General features: G+C 47.5%; 1 protein-coding gene across 7 annotated transcripts in view; it reads right to left on the bottom strand.

The window, feature by feature from the left end:
* agpat4 (1-acylglycerol-3-phosphate O-acyltransferase 4 (lysophosphatidic acid acyltransferase, delta)) overlaps positions 1-23,810 on the bottom strand; it is a 306,351-nt gene that overhangs the window by 84,570 nt on the left and 197,971 nt on the right. For all 7 annotated transcript variants that reach the window (XM_070890161.1, XM_070890158.1, XM_070890160.1 and 4 more), the window contains one exon: positions 6,593-6,762. In XM_070890161.1, coding sequence (XP_070746262.1) covers positions 6,593-6,762 — 170 coding nt within the window. The remainder of the gene's footprint in view (positions 1-6,592; positions 6,763-23,810) is intronic.

The following is a 23,810-nucleotide window of genomic DNA, read 5'->3' as shown; positions in this document are numbered from 1 at the left end:
CTAGCTCCCTCAATCTGCTCCATTCCCAAGTCTCTGCAACAAGGTGACTTCAACCCTAGTTCTTACCCCCTCCCACCACACAAACCCAAGCCTTTTACTGCTCCTTCTTCCTAGAATGTTTGCTTGATGCCGGTATAAAATATGCAAATAACCAAGCAGACATGGCTGTAATACAGAGGAATCATTCCCCTGGAAAGAAACAGGTCAAACAGAGTGCAAGAGGAGGTCATGACTACAAAGGAATCACAGATTATCCACAAGTTTCACACAATTGAGTTGATTATGTTGTCAACTGTTTATGCCCTCTGATGGGTGATGCTGTACTGCAGTGTTTTTGTACAGTAGAATTTGATTTCCTGCAGATAAATGAAACACTTAATTAGGATCATTTCCATTCGCCAAGAAGCAGGAAAGAGAACAGAAATATCTCATCTCATCACTCGTAACTTTTTTCAGTTCATTGACTACACCCTACTATTGTGGTTATCCCTGAAATGAATTGACAGCATTAATATGAAATGGTCTGCTGGCTTACTGGGGTCAGGCATTGTGGCATAAAGTTTTCCAAACAATGAAGTGAGGTGTCCCTCACCTGAACAGACGTTATCTCATTTAATCTCCGATGTTCTATATGCAGACTATAAATATACTCTCTGTGCAGTCACTGTATAGTTGCATAAGATGGAGTCTTGTTACCTGATGTACTATCAATAAGGTTTACACTGTTTATATACAATGCTGGCACCACTAGAGGGTGGAGTTACGAATAAAGGACCAAGGTCACTACAGTTTGAGTACAACACTGACTCGTGGAGTCATTCATAAGCAGATTACAGACATAACACCCAACAATCCGGGGGGGGAGAAAGGGGGGAAGGAAAGAGAATCGGGGAAGAAAAGAAAGGCATTAAATCACTCCACTCTTCTCTGCAGACCTCCCAAACATCTTACAAGAGTGGATAGGGGAGAAATTGGGCTCTGTAGCACTGGTATGTTAGGCACTCCTTGGCCCCCTAAGGGTGGACAATAGCGTCACAGATGCACGTGCACACTTTTGACGGAAAGTATGCCAGACACCATTTTGGTAAAAGCATCAAATGGGTGCCGGCAGCAGGCAGATTATGACATCAGTGCGCAACATTGATTTGACATCAGCGCTGACATTTTCAAACGCCACGCTCCAGCCTTAGCCTAACAGGACATTAAACCGAAGGAAGGACCTCACCCACCAGTGCTATTTAAAGTGATCATCAACTATTTACACCTCAGTTGCTGGATCATTTCTTCTGGCTGCTGGTGCAATTGCACATGTTTTTGAAGCTTTTCTATACTTGCCAGAGCTGACCCTAGGGACTCTGGCAGTGGATCAGCTTTTACCGCCCATCTCCGCCTCTCCCTCCAGAATACTGGTTCACTTGTGAACAAGGCCCATGCCATCCACGAGCTTATCGTGGATGATTGCATCAATATCATGGCCCTGACAGAAACCTGGCTGAGGGGTGATGACACCTCCCCCCTAAATGAAGCCTCCCCAACTGGCTACACCTCAACTTGCACCGCATAGACCGTCACGGTGGCAGTGTGGCTCTCATCACCAAATCACACCTTGCTCTGTCCTCCTGCACCTCCTTTTTAAGCATGTCATCTTGTTCCAGCCTTCTGGCATCTCATGGAAAATCTTCGTTCTCAATCGCCCAGCCAAGTACCATAAAAATGTTCTCGCCGAGATATCTTCACTGCTTTCCTCCCTGAGCCTCTGCACAGATTATCCACAAGTTTCACACAATTGAGTTGATTATGTTGTCAACTGTTTATGCCCTCTGATGAGAGATGCTGTACTGCAATGTTTTTGTACAGTAGAATTTGATTTCCTGCAGATAAATGAAACATCTCATCCTCGGTGATTGCAACCTCCATCACAACTCATCAAGATCTCTCTCCTCCAAGTTTACTGCCCTCCTATCCTCCCTTAATCTCTCCCTCCAACTCATATTCACGACCATCCCCTTGACCTTGCCATCTCACATGACTTTGGTACTCCCATGGGGTCAATTACAGATAAGGCAATCTTTGATCATTTCCTTCACTCGTTCCCCACCCACATTCCCCTCCCAACCCTACTTCCTTCTGTGACCACCCTTGGAAAAAGCTCTCTCCCAATTCATTTACAACTGCACTTTCAAAATCATAGCTGTCTAGCTTTTGGCCCTCTATTCACGACATTTCTGCAGGTACCAATCTCCTCAACTGCACCCACATCTCCACCTTTGATGCCCATGTCCCCATTAAAACCATTACACTCTCTCCCCCTGCTACGGCCCTCATCTCCATTCCAAGTCCAAGGGATGCACACTTGAACAGATATGGTGGACAACTGGTTTAGCCATTCACCAGTAGAACCACATAAAGCACGATTGAATTCTGCTCTCGTCTGCCAAAACTGCTCACCCTGGATCATCCTGGAATGCAAAATTACCCCCAGCTTTGACTCTCCACTGCAAACTGCCTTCTTAAATCACACTCCCCCACCCTTGCCTCAAACAAAAAGTGTGAGGAGCTCGTGGACTTCATCACGCAGATGGAGACCATCTAGTCAGCTGTCTCTGCCACTTCCCTCCCTTCCCCCAGCTCACCGGGCCAAATTTCCTCCAAGGTTTCCCCCCCGCCCAAGCCCCAAATTCACATCTTTCTCTAGTTTCTCTCCCATCTCCCCTCATGCCCTCTCCAAGTCCATGAGGCCCACCTCCTGCTCCTTCGACCCTATTCCCACTAAACTGATGACCACCCAACTTCCCTTCCTGGTTTCCACATTAGCTGATATTGTTAACGGTTCTCTCTCCTCAGGTACTGTTCCCCTCTCCTTCAAATCTGTCGTCATCACCCCCCTCAAAAAAACAACTCTCGACCTCTCCTTCCTTGCAAACTACCGCCTCATCTCCAACCATCTTTTCCTCTCCAAAGTCCTTAAACATGTTGTCGCCTCCTAAATCCATGCCCATCTTTTCTGGAACTCCATTTCTGAATCCCTCCAATCAGGTTTCTGCCCCTACCACAGCTCTCATCAGTCACAAATGACATCCTATGTGATTGTGACAAAGATAAACGATCCCTCCTCGTCCTGTCTATAGCCTTTGACGTGGTTTACCACACCATCCTCCTCTAATGCCTCTCCACCCTCGTCCAACTGGGTGGGACTGCACTTGCCTGGTTCCATTCTTCTCCATCCAGTCGTAGAAAGAGAATCATCTGCAAAGTCGTCTCCTCACACTCCCGCACTGTTACCTCTGGTGCCCTCAATGATCGAACCTTGGCCCCCTCCTACTTCTCATCTACATGCTGCCCTTTGGCGACAGCATCCGAAAACAGCGTCAGTTTCCACATGTACGTTGACGACACCCAGCTCTACCTCACTACCATTTCTCTCGACCCTCCCACTGTCTCCAAATTGTTACACTGCTTGTCCAACATCCAGTACTGGATGAGCATAAATTTCTTGCTAAATATTGGGAAGACCGAAGCCATTGGGCTGGAAATTAATGAAAAACCACAACCATCGGTTTGCAGCCAAAAAAAACCCTATGACTCCGCTATGAATTTTCCACAGAAAATTCATGAAAAAAAAATGGGGGAAAATCCGCCTGGCAGGAAAAAAAAGAAGAAAAAAAAATCGGCATTGCACGAGGATTCGCAGCAGAAACCGCGACCCTCGTCAACTTTAGTCCGAGGCCGATTACTGCTACGAGTTGGGCCTGTGGGGGGGGGGGGGAGAAACACAAAAAAATATTTTTCCAAAAAAACAAAAATCACAAAACATTCACAAGACCCTTTTCTAGTGAATCGCTGCAAAAGAATTAACATACCATTTTTTTTTTTTTTTTTTTACAGGTTTTCATATCTACTGCCGTTTCCAAGGGCTGCACCGACAGGTTTTCCCCTGCATTTTTTCTTCCCATCTACGGGTCACCACTGTGACCAAACTCGGGCGAAATTGCACGTCGACGGTCCGCTCCCCAGCGCTATTTCAAAGTAGTCGGTGGAAGACTTCAATGGAATTTCCCGCCGCACCGTTTTCCGCCCAAAACGCCGAAAAACACGGCAGAAGGTAGTTGAATTTACAGCCCATTGTCTTCGGTCCCCACCACAAACTCCATTCCCTAGCTACTAACTCCATCCATCTCCCTGGTAACTGTCTGAGGCTGAACCAAACTGTTCACAACCTTGTTATCGCCAGAGCTCTACCTAGATGGGATGCTTGGCCTTTTCCTGCGTGTCTTGCACAATTACCCACTCCACATTTTGGCCATGTACAATATTATCCTTAAGTCTGGAGATGTTGGTTCTGATTATCTGGAATTCTGCATACTGGGGCTGGAGGTTTGAAGATGTCTCCACTAAGACATTGAATCTTTACAACCATAAGGCCTGCTTGTGACAAAGTATACTAATTGAGTTAAGTTACAAAGAACAGACCTTGAGCTTATAACATACCAGATATCCCTATCTTCTTGTGTAAGCTGCTGGATTGACAGCTAAAAACTGCTGGACTGGTAGTGTTTAGTTGTAAACAAATCCAGCAGCCTTTGCTGACCAATTTGGCCTACTTAACATAGAAACATAGAAAATAGGTGCAGGAGTAGGCCATTAACCAAAGCATGCTCGGTAAAGGTACTGGATTCCTTTCTCCTAGACCTAGACTGCTCAAGGCCCTGAAGAGTAAATTAATTAGTAGTCATCTCAGCTCAGGATTGGTGAATGGAACTTTAAATAAAAGTAAAGCACCAATCCATTATATCGACATGGTACGCTGTTGCCAGAAGTATTCAGTAAAGCAAAACCAGAAAGCACTTTTAAAATTGATCAGTGCCAACTGTGGCTCAGTGGGCAGCACTCTCGCCTCTGAGTCAGAAGGTTGTGGGTTCAAGTCCCACTCCAGGAACTTGAACACATAAATCTAGACTGACACTCCCAGTGCAGTGCTGAGGGAGTGCCGCACTGTCGGAGGTGGCGTCGTTCAGATGAGACGTTAAACCGAGGCCCCATCTGCTCTCTCAGGTGGATGTAAAAAATTCCATGGCACAAAAAACAGCAGGTGAGTTACCCCCGGAGTCCTGGCCAATATTTATCCCTTAATTAACATAACAAAAACAGATCATCTGGTCATTATCACATTGCTGTTTGTGGGAGCTTGCTGAGCACGAATTGGCTGCCGCGTTACCCACGTTACAGTAGTGACTACACTCCAAAAGGTGGCTGTATAGCACTTTGAGATGTCTGGTGGTCGTGAAAAGCGCTATATAAATGCAAGTCTTTCTTTATGGAAACCTACCCTTTCCAATGACATTATCAGTGGCAAAAACTGTTTGAAACCATCCCCACAAATGTAACTGTGTACTACTGGGTTCAGATCATATTGATAAATTGCTCAAGCTCAGCTTTCACAACTTACATCATCTTGACCCCTTGATGTGTCACTGCCTTGTTATACTCACCAGCTGGTTCATTACCACATGATGGTGGCCAAATGTGGATTTTTCCAGTTCACACACAAGGATAGTCTAGCATATTTGTTTGTACACCAACCCAGGTCTAAAGTTTGGATGGAATATGAAAAGAATCTAATTCCTGACTAAGCAAAGCAACAGAAAAAGGCAGCCATTTGTAATTCTGAAAAATAAGCCAGAAAAATATTTTACACAATATTTTTTCTAAATTGTGCACCTTCAGTGGAAGTGCATGGCTCCACGATAATGGAGTCTAATCAGCACTTGCATGCTTAACCTGCAGGCCTCTAGTCATGTCCAAATTATGGTAATCAGTAATTAGGGCCAAAATTACATGCTGAAGCCAGGCTTTAAAACAGACATGTCTTATTAGCACTGCACCCATTTAGTGCCTGTTTTCACTCTCTCACCAAAATAATCCCAATGTCTGTGGCTATGTTACAAGATGTACATTATAAGGAGGGCAAATGCACCAGTTTATTAAAATCACATACAAATCCAGTATGATTTAAAAAGGTCAGCAAATGCTTATCCTCATAATTTACTAAATGATTTGTGTTTTGTCCATCATTCAGCAAGGCTAAACCAGTAAGATATGTGATCCTTTTTCTGTTACATGCAGCAAACTTTGAGTCCCTTGCTATCTGATTGGAAAAAAATACGATAAACTTACACCGACGTCTCAAATGACAGAGGAAACAAAATTACAAGCTATGAAATGAATCTATACTCTTTATTGTGTTAGATGCGCATTAATATTACTGAGCTAGAAAGCCTTCAGAAAGCTGAAGCACTCCATGATAAATGGTTTGGATGGGCTGGAAAGAAACTGTCACCTCAGGGTAAAATCAATTTATCCTATAAACCAATGGGACCAGGAATTATCAGCATTAACTTTTGTTAAATAAATGAATGTGTCCCCATCTCAAGAATAACAAATATTTGCAGCAGGTGGTTTCTGCCTTGGATCCTGGGAGAAGAGTATGTTGATCTGAATATACACATCCTCTGGAAGAGAACGATCATTTGGAAGGCTTGCTCTACAGGTTGTCACCTGTAAATACTTTCACTAATAATAAAAATACACTTACCCCCAAAACACCAAACCTTTCACAGAAGTCCCATCCACAAAGGAAATCAATCTCGTAGTTATGATTGAGAATAACGATGGCATTCTCTTTACCGTATTTATTATAACTCACTTGGTCAGTATAAAGAGTACATTCTGTGCCTGACCACCAATCCAGCAACCACACCAATTCTGTAATTTAAAAAAATACAAGTTACACCATGAAGTTCTTGCCCATCACAACCAAGTATAACAAGATAACTGTTGCGCGTATGCAGCGCTGTAAGTCAGTGTGGCTAAAGATTTTACCGGCCCATTTTATATTTTAGAAGGCCAACATGCAACAGAGGCACTAAACTTTTGCCTCTGGAGCTGGGGCTGAAATGGGACCCAGAATTAGATGAAAATTGGTTTGATGGCTGTAAATATCCTGCATAAAAAAAGTTTGGCAGTCATAATCCAATTCCATGGGGTCATGAGCCCAGAGCACTAAACTGACGCTGATTGAAAATCTCACTTGGAGGCTACAAGGCGATTGACATGAAAAACGGAACAGTGTCACAGGTGCTCTCCTGAGTTTAGGCTGAGGTACACTGCTGGAAAAAGCAGGAGTTAATGCCGACACTGAGTGTTCAACATGGAAAAATCTTCTATTCCCTAGTACTAACATCCATCCAAATACCCCTTTCCAGGTGAAGCAGTGATTTACTTGTACTTCTTTCAATTTAGTATCCTGTATTCGCTGCTCACATTGGGGAGACCAAACGCAGATTGGGTGACCGCTTTGCGGAGCAGCTCCGTTCAGTCCACAAGTGTGACCCTAAGCTTCTGGTCACCTGTCACTTTAATTCTCCGCTCCATTTCCACTCTGACTACTGTATTGTTTCAATAAATCTCAACACAAGCTCGAAGAACAGCACCTCATCTTTCGTTAGGCACTTTACAGCCTTCTGGACTCAACATCGAGTTCAACAATTTCAGTCCGTAACCTCTGCCCATATTTGATGTATTTTTTCTCTTAGTTTCCCATGGCGGCTGATAATTATCCTGCCCATCACACCCGATCTAAACTAATCTTTTTCTAACTTCTGCTATTACCATCTCAAGTTGGCCCATAATCCTTTTTGTCTCGCAAATCTCTCCTGTCTTCCACCCTATCACAGACCTTCCCTTTTGTTCTCTCCTTCCTTCCCTCCCCCTTCCAGTGCTCTAAGAATTTGTTCATGTCGAATATTCGCCAGTTCTGACAATGGGTCATTGACCTGAAATGTTAACTCTGTTTCTCTCCACAGATGCTGCCTGACCCGCTGAGATTTCCAGCATTTTCTGTTTTTATTTCAGATTCCAGCATCCCGCAGTATTTTGCTTTTGTACTAACATCCAACTTGGATACAAAGTCCACAAAAACCCCCAAATGTAACCATTAAGAACTGCAATTGTTTTATTCTATGGCCCCGCTATTGATGAGCTGTAAGGCGCACCCATATTTCAGCGGTCCTCTTTTGGCGCCCGCTGCCGCTGGGTCCCACCAGGATCCATTTTCTCGGTATTGTGGGCGGCAGCAGCAGGCAGTGGGTGGGAGGTGCAGGCCTCTGGAATCGGAGAACTTCGGAGGCATTGCACCGCGCATGTGCGAGATTTGTTTTTTTTTGTAGTTCCATCAGCACACCGCAATTGATGCTGTTGGGACATCTACGCATGCGCTTAAATGTTGAACACTCTCTTGCACCTGCCAGTTGTATAGGAGAAACTGTAGGAGACACAGAGCTGCAAATTTTTCATTATCCATTCCTTAAGTGATTTAGCATGAGTGGGAAAAAAAAGCTTCAAAGACGACTGTCAAGACCAGGCCCAGAGCTCCCTGGTTTAATGATGAGGAACTGGAGGAACTTGTATCAGAGGTGGAGTGCAGGTATAAAGACCTCACTCGGGATGGTCGTGGCAAGCCTCCACCACCCCAATACAGATGCATTTGGAGGGAGATTGGTGAGGCCATGTCCTCTATGGGCAACATTGAGCGAGATGGAGTCCAGTGTAGGAAACATTGGAACAAGGTGGTGGCATCAGCAAGAGCGAGTAAACATTTATGGGACCCCTCCCGTGCAATTGCAAAAGGTCATAACATATGGTCATGGCCCATATGCTCCTGATGTTGGGGGAAGTCCAGAACCAGGGGTCACAGTCTAAGGATAACTGGTAAGCCATTATAGGACCGAGATGAGGAGAAACTTCTTCACTCAGAGAATTGTGAACCTGTGGAATTCTCTACCACAGACAGTTGTTGAGTACAGTTCGTTGGATATATTCAAGAGGGAGTTAGAAGTGGCCCTTACGGCTAAAGGAATCAAGTGGTATGGAGAGAAGGCGGGAGTGGGGTACAGAAGTTGCATGATCAGCCATGATCATATTGAATGGCGGAGCAGGCCCGAAGGGCCAAATGGCCTGCTCCTGCACCTATTTTCTATGTTTCTGTGTGTGTGTGTGTTGGGGGGGGGGGGGGGGCATGAGCAAAGGGGGTAAAGGCTGCAATATTTCTTTCTGCAGAAGAAACAAACTTCCAAGGCAGCAAGCCTCAGTGCTACGGGAGGGGCCCCAGCAGAGATGATAAGAGTTGAGCAGCCTGGAGGAGCATGCCTTGGCATTGGTGGGTGACCACCGCCGTGCAACCACAAAGGGTGATGCAGATCCCGTGCTGCAACATGGCAAGAGAATAATAATCTCCGGTGTGAGTATTGCTCATGGCATGAAAGGTCATGCAATGTCAAGTCAAATGCGTTTTAACGCATAGCTTGTCGACCATTATTGGTGTGCCCATGTAGCGAGGAAGTCCTTGATGACACATTGTGAGATGAGACAGCTCACATGTCAGCTTGACCTCCCCCTCCCCCCCCAATAGACTAAAATGTTGTCCTCTACTTGCAGATGGTGAGTCGGATAGTACCTTTCAATGCACGCCATCCACCTCTGGCACTCAAAGGAGTGTGACCCGAGCGTCTCCCACCCAAACGTTGTCTCCATCCCAAGACATGGAACTCATTCCTCCACCCCCCTCACAAGATCACCCATTTCCACCGCACCCACCTCCGCCACCCAGGATCAAGAAGAAGAGGAGGAGGGAGAAGGGCCAGCCTGTGCTGAGAACCTCGGCGTCGGGCTCAGAATTCATGGGATTTGAACTGGATGCAACACTTCCAAACGCTGTCAGGCGCAGAGGCCATGGAGCTGACCCAACCAAGGCGGGTCAACCCACAATGACCCAACAAGCTGCTGAGGTTGCAGGACAGCTCTCAGCAATTCATGTGATAGTCCAGCTATCGAGGACGAGCGTCGAGCTTGGTCTCCAGCTGCTGTGGACCATGGCTGGGATAGGTGCCAGCATGGAATCCCTTGCTCAGCATCATTTTGATCGAATGGACCGACTCATTAGTGCAGTGGAGCACAACACCCAGTCTGCTGAGGCGTTGAGGCAGGCAATGGCTTCTGGGCATGTGCAAGCTGCCGACCCCACACATCCAGAGGAGCCGGAGATGCCAGTGCCTTCAGTGACGCCCCCTACCTTCTCTCCAAGACGTACATGTCAGCAGAGATCCGGCTGCCCTCCTGCACAACATGCTCAAGCAGAGGTGGGGAGGGGGAGGGGTGCAGGATGCCATCTTGGCAAAGAGGAGAACGATGGGCCTCACATCAAATGGCGGGTGGTGGGTGGGAAGAGAAAGAGAGATGGTGGTAGTGGGTAGAGGGATGGGTGTTGTTGGTGGAGATGTTTGGAAATTCTGTAAGATTGTCACTTTGGTAATTATGCACTTTGACCAAGAGAGGGTGAACATTGTGACTGTATTTCAGTGTCTCATTGCCACATACTGGGCCCAAGTTTTCACACGCGCCTAGAACGGCGCAGTCCCGACCTGGACGCCCGTTTTTCGTGCCACAAAGTGCGCCTAAAAAAATCCTCGGTATTCTCCACCTACTTGCAGGTCCTCTGGCCCTCGGCGCAGCCAGCACGAGCTGTGGGGGGGCGGAGCCAGGTCCCTGCGCTGAAAACCGTGCCGGGACTTCTGCACATGCGCGCTACAGTGGGCAAGCAAGTGCAGTAACTCCAGGCGCCGAACTGTGTGGGAGGGGCCCGAAGCACGCAGCCCCTAGCCCTGACTGAATGGCCTCACTGGGGCTGCGTGAATAAGGCTCCTCCCACGGCCAGCTCCTGCTCCCCCCCCACCCCCCGACCAGACCCGACACCCGCTCCCTGCGCCCCCGGACCAGACCCGACACCCGTGCCCCCCCCCCACCCCCCGACTGACCCGCGCTCCTGTTCCCGCTCCCCGCCCCCCCCCCCCGACCCGACCCTGCCCGCGCTCCTGTTCCCGCTCCCCGCCTGGACCCGACCCGCGCTCCTGTTCCCGCTCCCCGACTGGACCCGACTCGCGCTCCCGCCCCCCCCGACCCGACCCCGCCCCCACTGGACCCGACCCGACTCCCGCTACCGGACTGGATCCGACCTGACCTCCCCCCCTCCCTCCCTCTCTCCCCCCCTCCATCTCTCTCTCTCTCTCTCTTCTCCCCCCCCCCCCATCTCTCTCTCTCTCTCTCTCTCTCTCTCTCTCTCTCCCTCTACCTCCGCCCCCCCTCTCTCTCTCTCCCTCCACCCCTCCCTCTCCCCCCTCTCTCTCCCTCTCCCTCTCTCTCTCTCCCTCTCCCCCCCCCTCTCTCTCTCTCCCTCTCCCCCTCTCTCTCTCTCTCTCCACCTCTCTCTCTCTCTCTCCACCTCTCTCTCTCTCTCTCCACCTCTCTCTCTCTCTCTCTCTACCTCTCTCTCTTCCCCCTTCCCCCCCCCCCCCCCCCACCGACCCGAACCTCCCCGACCCAACCCAACGCCACCTACCTGTAAATCTGGTGCTGGGGACGGGCCCTGCCCGAAGTCTCGGGACGGCCCATTCAGCCTTCGGTCCCGAAAGGCCTGCCTGAAGCACTTTCACACAGGTAGGAAGATGGTTTATTTAATCTTTTCTTTGCTTATAAATGTTTATTCAGGTTGGATTTATTTGTATAATATTTGTATGTATAAATAAGGATTTATTATAGAATTCATGACTTCCCTTCCCCCCCCACCCCCCCACCTCGTTCTGGACGCCTAATTTGTAACCTGCGCCTGATTTTTTAATGTGTAGAACAGGTTTTTTCAGTTCTACAAAAATCTTCACTTGCTCCATTCTACTTTAGTTTGGAGTACTTTTTCACTGTGGAAACTTTCAAATCAGGCGTCAGTGGCCGGACACGCCCCCTTTTGAAGAAAAAATTCTGTTCCAAAGTAGAACTGTTCTACCTGACTAGAACTGCAGAAAAAAAAATGTGGAGAATTGCGATTTCTAAGATAGTCCGTTCTCCACCAGTTGCTCCTAAAAATCAGGCGCAAATCATGTGGAAACTTGGGCCCAATGTGTGGTGCCTTGTGAGAAACACACAGATGTCCTTCAGGTGTTCTGGTACATCAGGAATATATTGTGCTCCACATATGATTCCACTGTATAATGGGTCCTGTCATTAGGACATCGCAGCACGACAAGTAAGGACGACCAATGCAGAAAGGCTGCCATTCAATGAGAGTCACTTGAACTACATGCAGCGCACACATTAATGCTTGCAGGTCAAGCCACTTTTTGAAGACGCCAAACGTGGAGGAGTGCCACTCCTGAGCTGACATGTTCATCAGCTACATTGCAGTCCATTATATATATTTACCCCTCTTCAACACCTCATGTCATGATGTTCTCAGTATCAGTTGTAGCTATGTGCCATCGCTCGACATCTTATCACTTTCGCATAATAACTCTGGCATAAGCTCATAACATCTGTGCAGTCACATCAGTCACTAAATAGGTTCCGCATGAAATGGTCTCCAAACTGTTGCAGGGCATCTTCATTGAGCCTTTACCATCTTCCGCAACTCATTGCCGCTTCCTCTACCACACCTGCCCTTGGACGGAGTCACAGGGAGCAACATATCTGAACTCTCTCTGGGCGGGTTAAGGTCCATCACCTCACTATTTATGTGCTGCTGATAATGTTGCAGGATGTGAACGATATCCGGGAAGTGCAGCACTGCAGCTCTCTGAGCGAGTCTCCCTGTCGCCTGACTCACAGCCAGCTCAGACCAGCTTTTCCCCGGCGGTCGTTCTAGCAGGCGGCAGGGCGATCTTAGACAGTCCTTGATGAGGAAAAAGCCGGATTTCCAGACTCTGGCATGGGCAAGCAGCAGGCCAGCGGAATCGCCGGGACCAATCTTGCGGCGGGCGGAACGTGGACGGCACCAGAGGAATCGCCGGAAAAAAAACTTTGTTTCTGGCGGACTCTCGGCGGCTGTGGGCGGGACTTCCACCAGAATCGGGGCCTATGTTTCTATCATTTTCATTATGAATTGATGACTTTCACTTGGGCCAAACAGAGATATTAAGAATATCACTGAGAAAAGCCATAGGGCCAACAAGCCATCATTTCACATAGAATCTGTTCTACCATAAACTAGAGAACCCATTCTCAGGACATGAACGGAGTTGGTAAAGTTTCTATCTGCCCAAAATTAAAAAAAAAGTAAAATACCAGGACACACTGTGATTCAGAGCACATGCGTCGTACATTAGTCAGCCTTAGGATGACATTTCCAGCAGCTTGGGCACCACCAGGTTCTCATTCTTAGGACCTTCAGCTGGATCTTTCTTAAAAAAGGAATGATTTAACTTTCAGCTGGTTGCCTATTCCAAATGCCTGTTGTTGCTTTTTTGAGGCAGGAGAATGGAAAAAGAGAGACAGTGCAACGAGCAAGCAATTCCTTCAGTAACACACAGGAAAATACAAACCTTAACCCCATTGACTATGTTATGTCCTTACACTCTACTGCAAATCAACACAAGACACATACTGGAGACAAGGTCACTCTGTGACCTGTACCTTTATTCACAGGACCAAGGAGTGCTGACCCTGCATGGGACCTCCCTTTTTTTACCTGGATGACCAGTTGAGGTGTGTCTCCCACAAGTTCACCCCCTGTGGTCAAGGTGTGCATTTCTTAGGTGTATACAGTGTACAGTGTTGTTACATGAAGGTTACAGTTACATGAAGGTTACACACATAACATCACCTCCCTGCAACGTCTTTGGGTCAAAGATTGAGTCTTTCAGGCGATCGATGCTCTCTCGTGGAGCGCCGCAGTTAGGGCTCTGGTTGTTGAGCCTTGGCATGCGTCTTTGTCACCTGTGGTGATTCCGGCTCGTCCGGGCTGGCCGCAGGGACTGTGCATGCTGCTGAAGGTTCTTGTTGCTCGTTCACTGGCGGTGGTGTGGGCAGCATCTCATGATCTTCCTCAGGTTCCTCAGTGTCAATGCTGAACCTTTTTTTAAAAAACTTGGTCCAGATGCTTGCGGCATATCTGTCCATTGTCAAGTCTGACCACTATGACCCTATTCCCCTCTTTACCAATTACAGTACCCTCAAGCCACTTGGGCCCCAAAGCGTGATTAAGAACAAATACAGGGTCATCGATTTCTATACGTCTCCCCTTTGAGTTACAGTCATGGCACTCATTTTGGGACTGGCGCTTGCCCTCAACAATGTCTGACAGGATTGGATGAATGAAAGACAGTCGAGTTTTAAGTGTACGTTTCATGAGTAGTTCCGCTGGCGGGACTCCCGTGAGCGAATGCACTTGGGAACTATAGGCCAGCAGTAGGCGCGATAGACGGTATTGAAGGGAGGGTCCTTGAATCCGGAGCATGCCTTGCTTTATGATTTGGACCGCACGTTCTGCCTAGCCACTGGAAGCTGGCTTGAACGGTGCTGTCCTGACATGTTTGATGCCATTACCTGACATGAACTCCTGGAATTCATAGCTAGTGAAGCATGGGCCGTTGTCGCTAACCAGGATGTCTGGCAAGCCGTGGGTCGCAAAGACCGCATGCAGACTCTCCACTGTAGTGGATGTCGTGCACAAATTCAATATGATGCACTCGATCCATTTCGACTATGCATCAACAACAATGAGGAACATTTTCCCCATGAACGGGCCCACGTAGTCGATATGAATATGTGACCATGGCTTGGTGGGCCAGGGCCACGGGCTGAGTGGGGCCTCCCTGGGGTCATTGCCCAGCACCTGCGAACACAGTGTTCTAGGTCTGCATCAATTCCCGGCCACCAGACATGTGACCGGGCAATGGCCTACATTAGCACAATGCCTGGGTGCTTTCTGTGGAGTTCCCTGATGAATGCTTCCCTTCTCTTCTGGGGCATGACTACCCAGCTGCCCCATAGTAGGCAGTCGGCTTGGATGGAGAGTTCATCCATCCGTCTGTGAAACGGTCTGACCTCTTCAGGGCATGCTCCGTGTGCGGGCGCCCAATCCGCAGTAAGGACACATTTCTTAATCAGAGATAGGAGGGGATCTCTGTTGGTCCAGGTTTTGATCTGGTGGGCTGTGATGGGGGAGCCTGTGCTGTCGAAAGCCATGACCATCTCAGCGCTTTGCTCCGCTGCCCCCTCAGTGGTGGCCAGTGGAAGCCTGCTGAGCGCGTTAGCGCAATCTTTGGTGCCTAGCCGGTGCCGTGTGGTGCAGTCATACGCAGCCAGCGTGAGAGCCCATCGCTGTTTGCGAGCTGACGCATTGGCATTGACAGCTTTTCTATCTGACAACAGGGATGTTAACGGCTCGTGGTCAGTTTCTAACTCGAACCTTCTGCTGAAAAGGTACTGGTGCATCTTTTTCACCCCGTAGACACATGCGAGTGCTTCCTTTTCAACCATCCCATATCCCCTTTCTGCTTGGGAGAGCGACCTGAAAGCATAAGCCACAGGTTGGAGTTGGCCTCATCATTACTCTGCTGCAACACGCACCCAACCCCATAGGATGATGCATCACATGTCAAAACCAATTTCTTAGAGGTTGCACAGAGTCAACAGCTTGTTAGAACAAAGCAGGTCCACGCCCGATTGAAAGCCCATTCCTGACAGTCCCCCCCAAAACCAATCGCAACCCTTACGCAGGAGCACGTGTAGCGGCTCCAACAACGTGCTTAAGTTCGGCAGAAAGTTCCCGAAATAGTTCAATAGTCCCAGAAAGGAACACAACTCCGATGTGTTGCCGGGTCTGGGCGCATGACGGATCGCCTTCGTTTTGGATTCGGTAGGCCGGATCCCGTCTGCAGCAACCCTCCTGCCAAAAACACACACTTGGATTTCTTTAGTTGCAGGCCTACCCGGTCCAGTCGGCGTAGCACCTCCTCCATGTTTTGGAGGTGTTCCTCGGTGTCTCGACCCATGATAAGGATGTCGTCCTGAAATAATATTGTTCCGGGGATGGATTTGAGCAGGCTTTCCATGTTCCTTTGAAAGATAGCGGCTGCTGAACGAATGCCAAACGGACACTTGTTGTAAACAAACAGCCCCTTGTGCGTGGTGATGGTGGGCAGTAGCTTGGATTCTTCGGCCAGTTCCTGGGTCATGTAGGCCGAGGTGAGGTCCAACTTGGTGAACAGCTTGCCGCCTGCCAGCGTGGCAAAAAGATCCTCCGCTCTCGGAAGCGGGTATTGGTCTTGTAGTGACACTCGGTTGATGGTGGCCTTGTAGTCGCCACAAATCCTGACCGAGCCATCCGTTTTTAGGACAGGGACGATAGGGCTTGCCCAGTCGCTGAATTCAACGGGTGAAATTATGCCCTCTCTTAGCAACCTGTCCAACTCACTCTCAATTTTCTCCCGCATGACATATGGCACAGCTCTGGCTTTGTGGTGTGGCGTCCGGGGTGAAGCGTATCACTACTTTGGTACCTTTGAAAGTACCGACACCAGGTTGAAAGAGTGACTCAAACTTTTGTAGGACCCGTGAGCATAAATTTCGCTCCACAGATGAAATGGCGTGCACATCCCCCCATTTCCAGTTCATCTCAGCTAGCCAGCTCCTCCCCAAAAGCTCGGGACCATTTCCCGGGACAATCCAGAGTGGCAGCCGCTTCTCTGATCCATTATGAGAGACCACCAGCATTGCAATGCCTAGCACTGGGATGATCTCTTTGGTGTACATCCGTAATTGCGTGTCAAAACGTTCTAGTTTGGGTCTGCTAGCTGAGTGGCTATAGTTTCTCAAATTGTTGGACACTCATAAGTGACTGGCTGGCTCCTGTGCCCAGCTCCATGCGTACCGGGATGCCGTTTTAACAGTACTCTCATCATCATAGGTGTGCATGAGCTGTGGATGTTTGCCACCTGAACCCACTGAACTTCAGCGTCCATTGCTGTGTCCCAAGCATAACCCTGCCTTGCAGACCCCTCTTGTGGTTCATCCGCTTCGTAAACCAGCCTTGCTGCGGGCTTCCTGCGCATTCTGGCCAAATGTCCGCTGAAGTTACAATTTCTGCAGATGAATTGTTGAAACCTGCAGGTTTTTGCAGCATGTTTGCCCCCGCACCTCCAGCATGAGCTGAGATTGTTGTGAACAAAAGAGCTGTTACCAGGCATTCCTCTCTGATTGTCTCTTTGATTACTCTTGAGCACTGTTAGTGGGCGTCAATGGCCTCATCCCGGAACGTATTGTCCCTAGTGATGGTGTAATTGTCCGTTCCACCTGCCATTGTCTGTGTTGAGGACCCACCCTAGAGTCTGTTACTGCCTGGTTGGTGTCAAATTGCCCTTGCCTGCCTGCAGGGTTCTGAGTCGCGTTTACCATGTTAACTCCCTGCTCCATCGCCACGTTGGGAGCAGAGTTGCGCGCGTATATGATCTTGATTTCCTCCTCCCCCGCCATGAAGGTTTGAGCCATCAACGCCGCTGTTTCCAAGGTCTAGTCCTTGGTCTCAATTAGCTTCCTAAAAATCCCGGCATGACCAATGCCCTCAATGAAGAAATCCCGCAACATCTCCCCCCTGCAGGCGCCTGTGAACTTAGAGGCTGGCCAAGCGCTGAAGGTCCGCAACAAAGTCCGGTATGCTCTGCCCTTCCCAACATCGGTGCGTTTAGAAACGGTGTCGGGCCATGTGTATACTGCTCACCGAGTTGAGGTGCTCACCAATCAGTTTGCTGAGCTCCTCAAAAGATCTTGTCCGCCAGCTTCTCGGGTGCGAGCAGGTCTTTCATCAGCGCTTACGTCTTCGGTCCACAGCTGGTCAGTAGATGCGCCCTTCGCTTGTCAGCCGCTGCCTCTCCCAGCCAGTCCTTCGTGACAAAGCTCTGCTGGAGCCTCTCAACGAAATCGTCCCAGTCCTCACCAACACAGTACCAGGTGAGGAGTGTCTCCCACAAGTTCACCCTCTGTGGTCAAGGTGTGCATTTCTTAGGTGTATACAGTGTACAGTGTTGTTACATGAAGGTTACAGTTACATGACAGACTGGTCATCAATTAATCATGCGGAGACAAAGGAACTTATATTTATATATACCACCTTTAATGGAGCAAAACGTCCCAAGAGGCTTAATCAGACAAAATCTGACATCGACCCAAAGGAGGAGATATTAGGACGCACGACTAAAAGCTTGGTCAGAGGTAGGTTTTAAAGAAGGACTTGAATGGAGGAAAGAGAGATGGAGAGTGAGAATTCTAGAGCCCAGAGAGAAGACGGCTGACAATGATGGGGCGAAAGGAGTGGGGGATGGGCAAGACTTTTGCTTTTACTTCAAAAACAACAAAAATAAACTTCTAAAGATTGATATCCTTCCTAATCATTTTTACATCTGCAATTCTTTATAAATGATCCATATTTTATACAATATTAGCAGTAAAATAGCCCCATCTTTCTCTGCATTTTCAAGACATAGGTTTTTGGATACACGGGGAATCAAGGTTTAGGGAGGGAGTTCCAGAGCTTGGGGCCCAGGCAGCTGAAGGCACGGCCACCAATGATTGAGCAATTATAATCAGGGATGCTCAAGAGGGCAGAATTAGAGGAGTGCAGATATCTCGGGGGATTAAGAGGCTGAAAACAATTACAGAGATAGGGAGGGGCGGGGCCATGGAGGAATTTGTAAAGAAGAATGAGGTGTTGTTGCTCAACCGGGAGCCAATGTAGGTCAGCGAGCACAGGGTTGATGGGTGAGCGGGACGGTGCGAGTTAGGCACGGGCTGCCGAATTTTGGATGACCTCAAGTTTTCGTAGGGTAGAATGTGGGAGGCCAGCCAGGAGTGCATTGGAATAGTCAAATCTAGAGGTAACAAAGGCATGGATAAGGGTTTCAGCAGCAGATGAGCTGAGGCAGGGGCGGAGGCGTTCAATGTAACAGAGGTGGAAATAGGCGGTCTTAGTTATGCCGTTGATATGTGGCCAGAAACTCATTTCAGGGTCAAATATGATGCCTAGGTTGTGAAGAGTTTGGTTTAGCCTCAGATAGATGGTAGGGAGAAGGATGGAGTCAGTGGCTGGAACTTTTCCCCGTCTTACCGCTTCAGAGCCGAAGGCCAATTGTAACACCCCACAATCTGAGACTAGCCAACTCCAAACAGACCAGGAAACAAACCCAAAGTTTTCCTGGCTTTCAATTTGCAGTCAAGCTCCAAGAGGTCTAAACGTTTCAAGCAATTCACCAGCGCCGTGTGCCACAACTGGTGAATGGATTGCAGAGACTCAAACTAATGAATTATTTAGGCCAAGCAACAGCATGAAATTGAGGCCTACTACAGGTACATTGTACTGTACTAGTCTTCAAATCAATTTTAGTCATGTCAAGGCACCAGTCAAGGCGTGTAGCTAAAGGGTAGGAAGGAGAGTTCCTGTGCAAAATCTGTATTAATCTAGCGAATGAAGCAACAGCAAAACTGTCTGTCAAATATAATTTGATGGCCAGTTACATAGACAGGTTGTGAACTGGGGCCAATGACCAGCTCAGACCACTGAATATTACCTCCACTTTTACAAGAAAATGAGACTAACTAGAGAGCTGAATTAATTATTTGGTTGCTGAGATTTATCCAAAGCAGAGCACGACAGTGACCAGAGACTCCGTGTTCCATTCGTGATGTATAAAGTTTCACCTTAATGTGGGTTCAAGAGTCTTAAAACAATCATCCGCCTGATGAAAACCAGGCTGGATGGATTTAAAATGTCTGATAAACACTCATTTTCACCAGAATCTGACAACTCCCTGTTGTCTTTCAGCTGGCCCAAAGCCACAGTCCCGATGCAATCAGCAGAGCCACTGCCAAGATAAATTAGGCTTCACTACATTGTACAGTCCAGAGGCAAGGGATTTTTAAAAATGTGACTATGCACATTTTCTGGATTTTTTTCAATATTCTATGACCAAGATAAACTTCATAGAAACATAGAAAATAGGTGCAGGAGTAGGCCATTCGGCCCTTCGAGCCTGCACTGCCATTCAATGAGTTCATGGCTGAACATGCAACTTCAGTACCCCATTCCTGCTTTCTCGCCATACCCCTTGATCCCCCTAGTAGTACATCTACATCTAACTCCTTTTTGAATATATTTAGTGAATTGGCCTCAACAACTTTCTGTGGTAGAGAATTCCACAGGTTCACCACTCTCTGGGTGAAGAAGTTTCTCCTCATCTCGGTCCTAAATGGCTTACCCCTTATCCTTAGACTGTGACCCCTGGTTCTGGACTTCCCCAACATTAGGAACATTCTTCCTGCATCTAACCTGTCTAAACCCGTCAGAATTTTAAACGTTTCTATGAGATCCCCTCTCATTCTTCTGAACTCCAGTGAATACAAGCCCAGTTGATCCAGTCTTTCTTGATATGTCAGTCCCGCCATCCCGGGAATCAGTCTGGTGAACCTTCGCTGCACTCCCTCAATAGCAAGAACGTCCTTCCTCAAGTTAGGAGACCAAAACTGTACACAATACTCCAGGTGTGGCCTCACCAAGGCCCTGTACAACTGTAGTAACACCTCCCTGCCCCTGTACTCAAATCCCCTCGCTATGAAGGCCAACATGCCATTTGCTTTCTTAACTGCCTGCTGTACCTGCATGCCAACCTTCAATGACTGATATACCATGACATCCAGGTCTCGTTGCACCTCCCCTTTTCCTAATCTGTCACCATTCAGATAATAGTCTGTCTCTCTGTTTTTACAACCAAAGTGGATAACCTCACATTTATCCACATTATACTTCATCTGCCATGCATTTGCCCACTCACCTAACCTATCCTAGTCACTCTGCAGCCTCATAGCATCCTCCTCGCAGCTCACACTGCCACCCAACTTAGTGTCATCCGCAAATTTGGAGATACTACATTGAATCCCCTCCTCTAAATCATTAATGTATAATGTAAACAGCTGGGGCCCCAGCACAGAACCTTGCAGTACCTCACTAGTCACTGCCTGCCATTCTGAAAAGTACCCATTTACTCCTACTCTTTGCTTCCTGTCTGCCAACCAGTTTTCAATCCATGTCAGCACACTACCCCCGGTAGGTTGTTTGTGTCCTCCTTAGTGAATACCGAACCAAAGTACTTGTTCAATTGGTTTGCCATTTCTTTGTTCCCAGTTATGACTGCCCTGATTCTAACTGCAGGGGACCTACATTTGTCTTCACTAACTTTTTTCTCTTTACATATCTATAGAAGCTTTTGCAGTCCATTTTAATGTTCCCTGCAAGCTTCCTCTCGTACTCTATTTTCCCTGCCCTAATCAAACCCATTGTCCTCCTCTGCCGAGTTCTAAATTTCTCCCAGTCCCCGCTGCTATTTCTGGCCAATTTGTATGCCACTTCCTTGGCTTTAATACTTTCCCTGATTTCCCTTGATAGCCACGGTTGAGCCACCTTCCCTTTTTTATTTTTACGCCAGACAGGGATGTACAATTGTTGTAGTTCATCCATGCGGTCTCTAAATGTCTGCCATTGCCCATCCACTGTCAACCCCTTGAGTATCATTCGCCAATCTATCCTAGCCAATTCACGCCTCATACCTTCAAAGTTACCCTTCTTTAAGTTCTCCCATTAGAGTTTAATTCCCCTTTCATTTGCAATCATTTTCAATGTCCTCTGATACCAAAGTTAGATGTCCAGTACTTGAGTAATGGACTATCCTTTGAAAATCAAATCAACTGGGCAATCTTATGGGTTTTGGCTAGGTTGTTTCACCAGAACCACCAGTTTCATTAACACCACCAGATTTTTTACCATAGCGCTGCCTGGGTTAGAATTCACATTAAAAAGGTGGCAATTTTTATGACTGGATTTAATTCCAGTCCCCATCCCCTTCTTCTTTCCTCCTTTCCTGAAAGCAATCAATCAATCTAGGAGAAGCAGTAACACCTTGCTGGAACATAGTTCCACAAATGGCATTACTTCACACGTTAGTCACGTGTGAGTCTCAAAAACTGAACATCAGGAAAACTGATCAATCTTGGGGCATCACAGCTGAAACTCAATGTGGTCTTCACACATGCATTGTTAGTGTGAATTGCTGAATAGTGATGAGGAGTGGGAACCCTGGATAATTTTCCTCTCCCTAATGCAGCAGTGCTTCAATCAGCTACAATACCCTTACTAACGCCAGTTCAAACCTCTTAACTTAGCACAGTATGAGGACTGAACCTTGGACGATCTTAGTCTTTATGGCTTAGTTACTTATTTGTAATAAGTGATTTTACTGAACTCATGGGATTTCTCTCCAAACGCATAAATGGATGACAAGAAGTCCTCATAAACCAAGATTAGCTTTTCTTGACAAAACAGTTACATCCTTGTGAAAAGTCCATTGTATTTTAGAAAGCATGTTATCACTAAAAGCAGATAAAAGTACTGTACTAGTCATTATTGTGGCATTTTTTTTCCAATAAGTTACAGTTGGAGATATGAAGCAATAAATGGATGCATACAATGAAAAGAGCAATCCCAACCTCACCCACAAACCTTGAAAATACTTTTGAAATCAAGACCACTAGCTTGCATTTCCTTTGTCACAGTAACTGCCACAAATCAATTGATGAACAAATATGGAAACTCCAAACATCATTTATATACAAAAAGCACAAACAAAGCTTGGTAGAGCTTTTCTTTTTAGAGAAGGGTATTTCTGCATCAGAAACACATTAGTCTTTTCCAAAGAATATTTTTCATTAATTAATTGTTCTAATTAATCCAATTTCTAATATTTAACAACATTCACAACTGCAATATTTGGGTGAGGTTAATACGAGGGTTCAAATGTGATCTGTAAAGCACTTGAAATTAGCTGTCACAGAGTGTCCCTTTGTTACCTTCCAATACCCACCTTATCCAGCCATATTACCCCAATAACTGGCACAACATTGTTTTCAGTCCAAGAGCAGCGGTAGTAACTGGTGGGTTCAGAACCCACAAATAGGTTTCCGCTCATGCATTAACTGAGTCAAGTATGGGCCAACAAGTGCTTGCCACGGGTGGATGCCCCCAACCAAATTTTTTTTCCCCAAAGTACCTGGTGGTTCAGGAGGAACGAACACTTGTGCTTCGAGGCCTAGATGCACAGCAGCCCTTGTATTCTAGGAGCATATGCGCAGCCTGGGATCACGTGGGCCTGGACCACCAATCACTATGTATCATTCTCATTCACAGTAATGGGAGCTCAACTAAACTATAGAACCAATGGGAACCTGTTCAACCTACGTTGCCTCCAGGTTAGATCCAAGGTCGTCCCATCCTGTCATCGAACTACAGTACGCAGACGACTGCGCACACTCAGAGGTCGAACTCTAAGCCATCGTCAACACCTTTAACGAGGCATACGAAAGCATGCGCCTTACGTTAAACATCCGTAAGACAAAGGTCCTCCACCAACCTGACCCCTCCATGCATCACTGCCCACCAGTCATCAAAATCTACAGCTAGCCTTGGACAACATGGACCATTTTCCATACCTCGGGAGCCTACTATCAGCAAGGGCAGACATCGATGACAAGGTCCAACACCGCCTCCAGTGTGCCAGCACAGCCTTCGGTCGCCTGAGCGAGAGAGCGTTTGAAAACCAGGACCTCAAATTTGGCACCAAGCTTATGGTCTATGGGGCAGTAGCGATACCTGCCTTCCTATATGGCTCAGCGACGTGGACTATATACAGCAGACACCTCAAAGCGCTGGAGAAGTACCACTAGCGCTGCCTCCGCAAGATCCTGCAAATCCACTGGGAGGATAGACGCACCGATGTCAGTGTTCTCGATCAGGCCAACATCCCCAGCATTGAAGCACTGACCACACTTGATCAGTTCCATTGGGCGGGCCACATTGTCCACATGCCCGACACAAGACTCCCTAATCAAGT

This window comes from Pristiophorus japonicus, chromosome 9 (genome assembly GCF_044704955.1).
Source record: "Pristiophorus japonicus isolate sPriJap1 chromosome 9, sPriJap1.hap1, whole genome shotgun sequence".
Lineage (NCBI taxonomy): Eukaryota > Metazoa > Chordata > Chondrichthyes > Pristiophoridae > Pristiophorus > Pristiophorus japonicus.
This window is presented reverse-complemented; position numbering and strand designations above follow the sequence as displayed.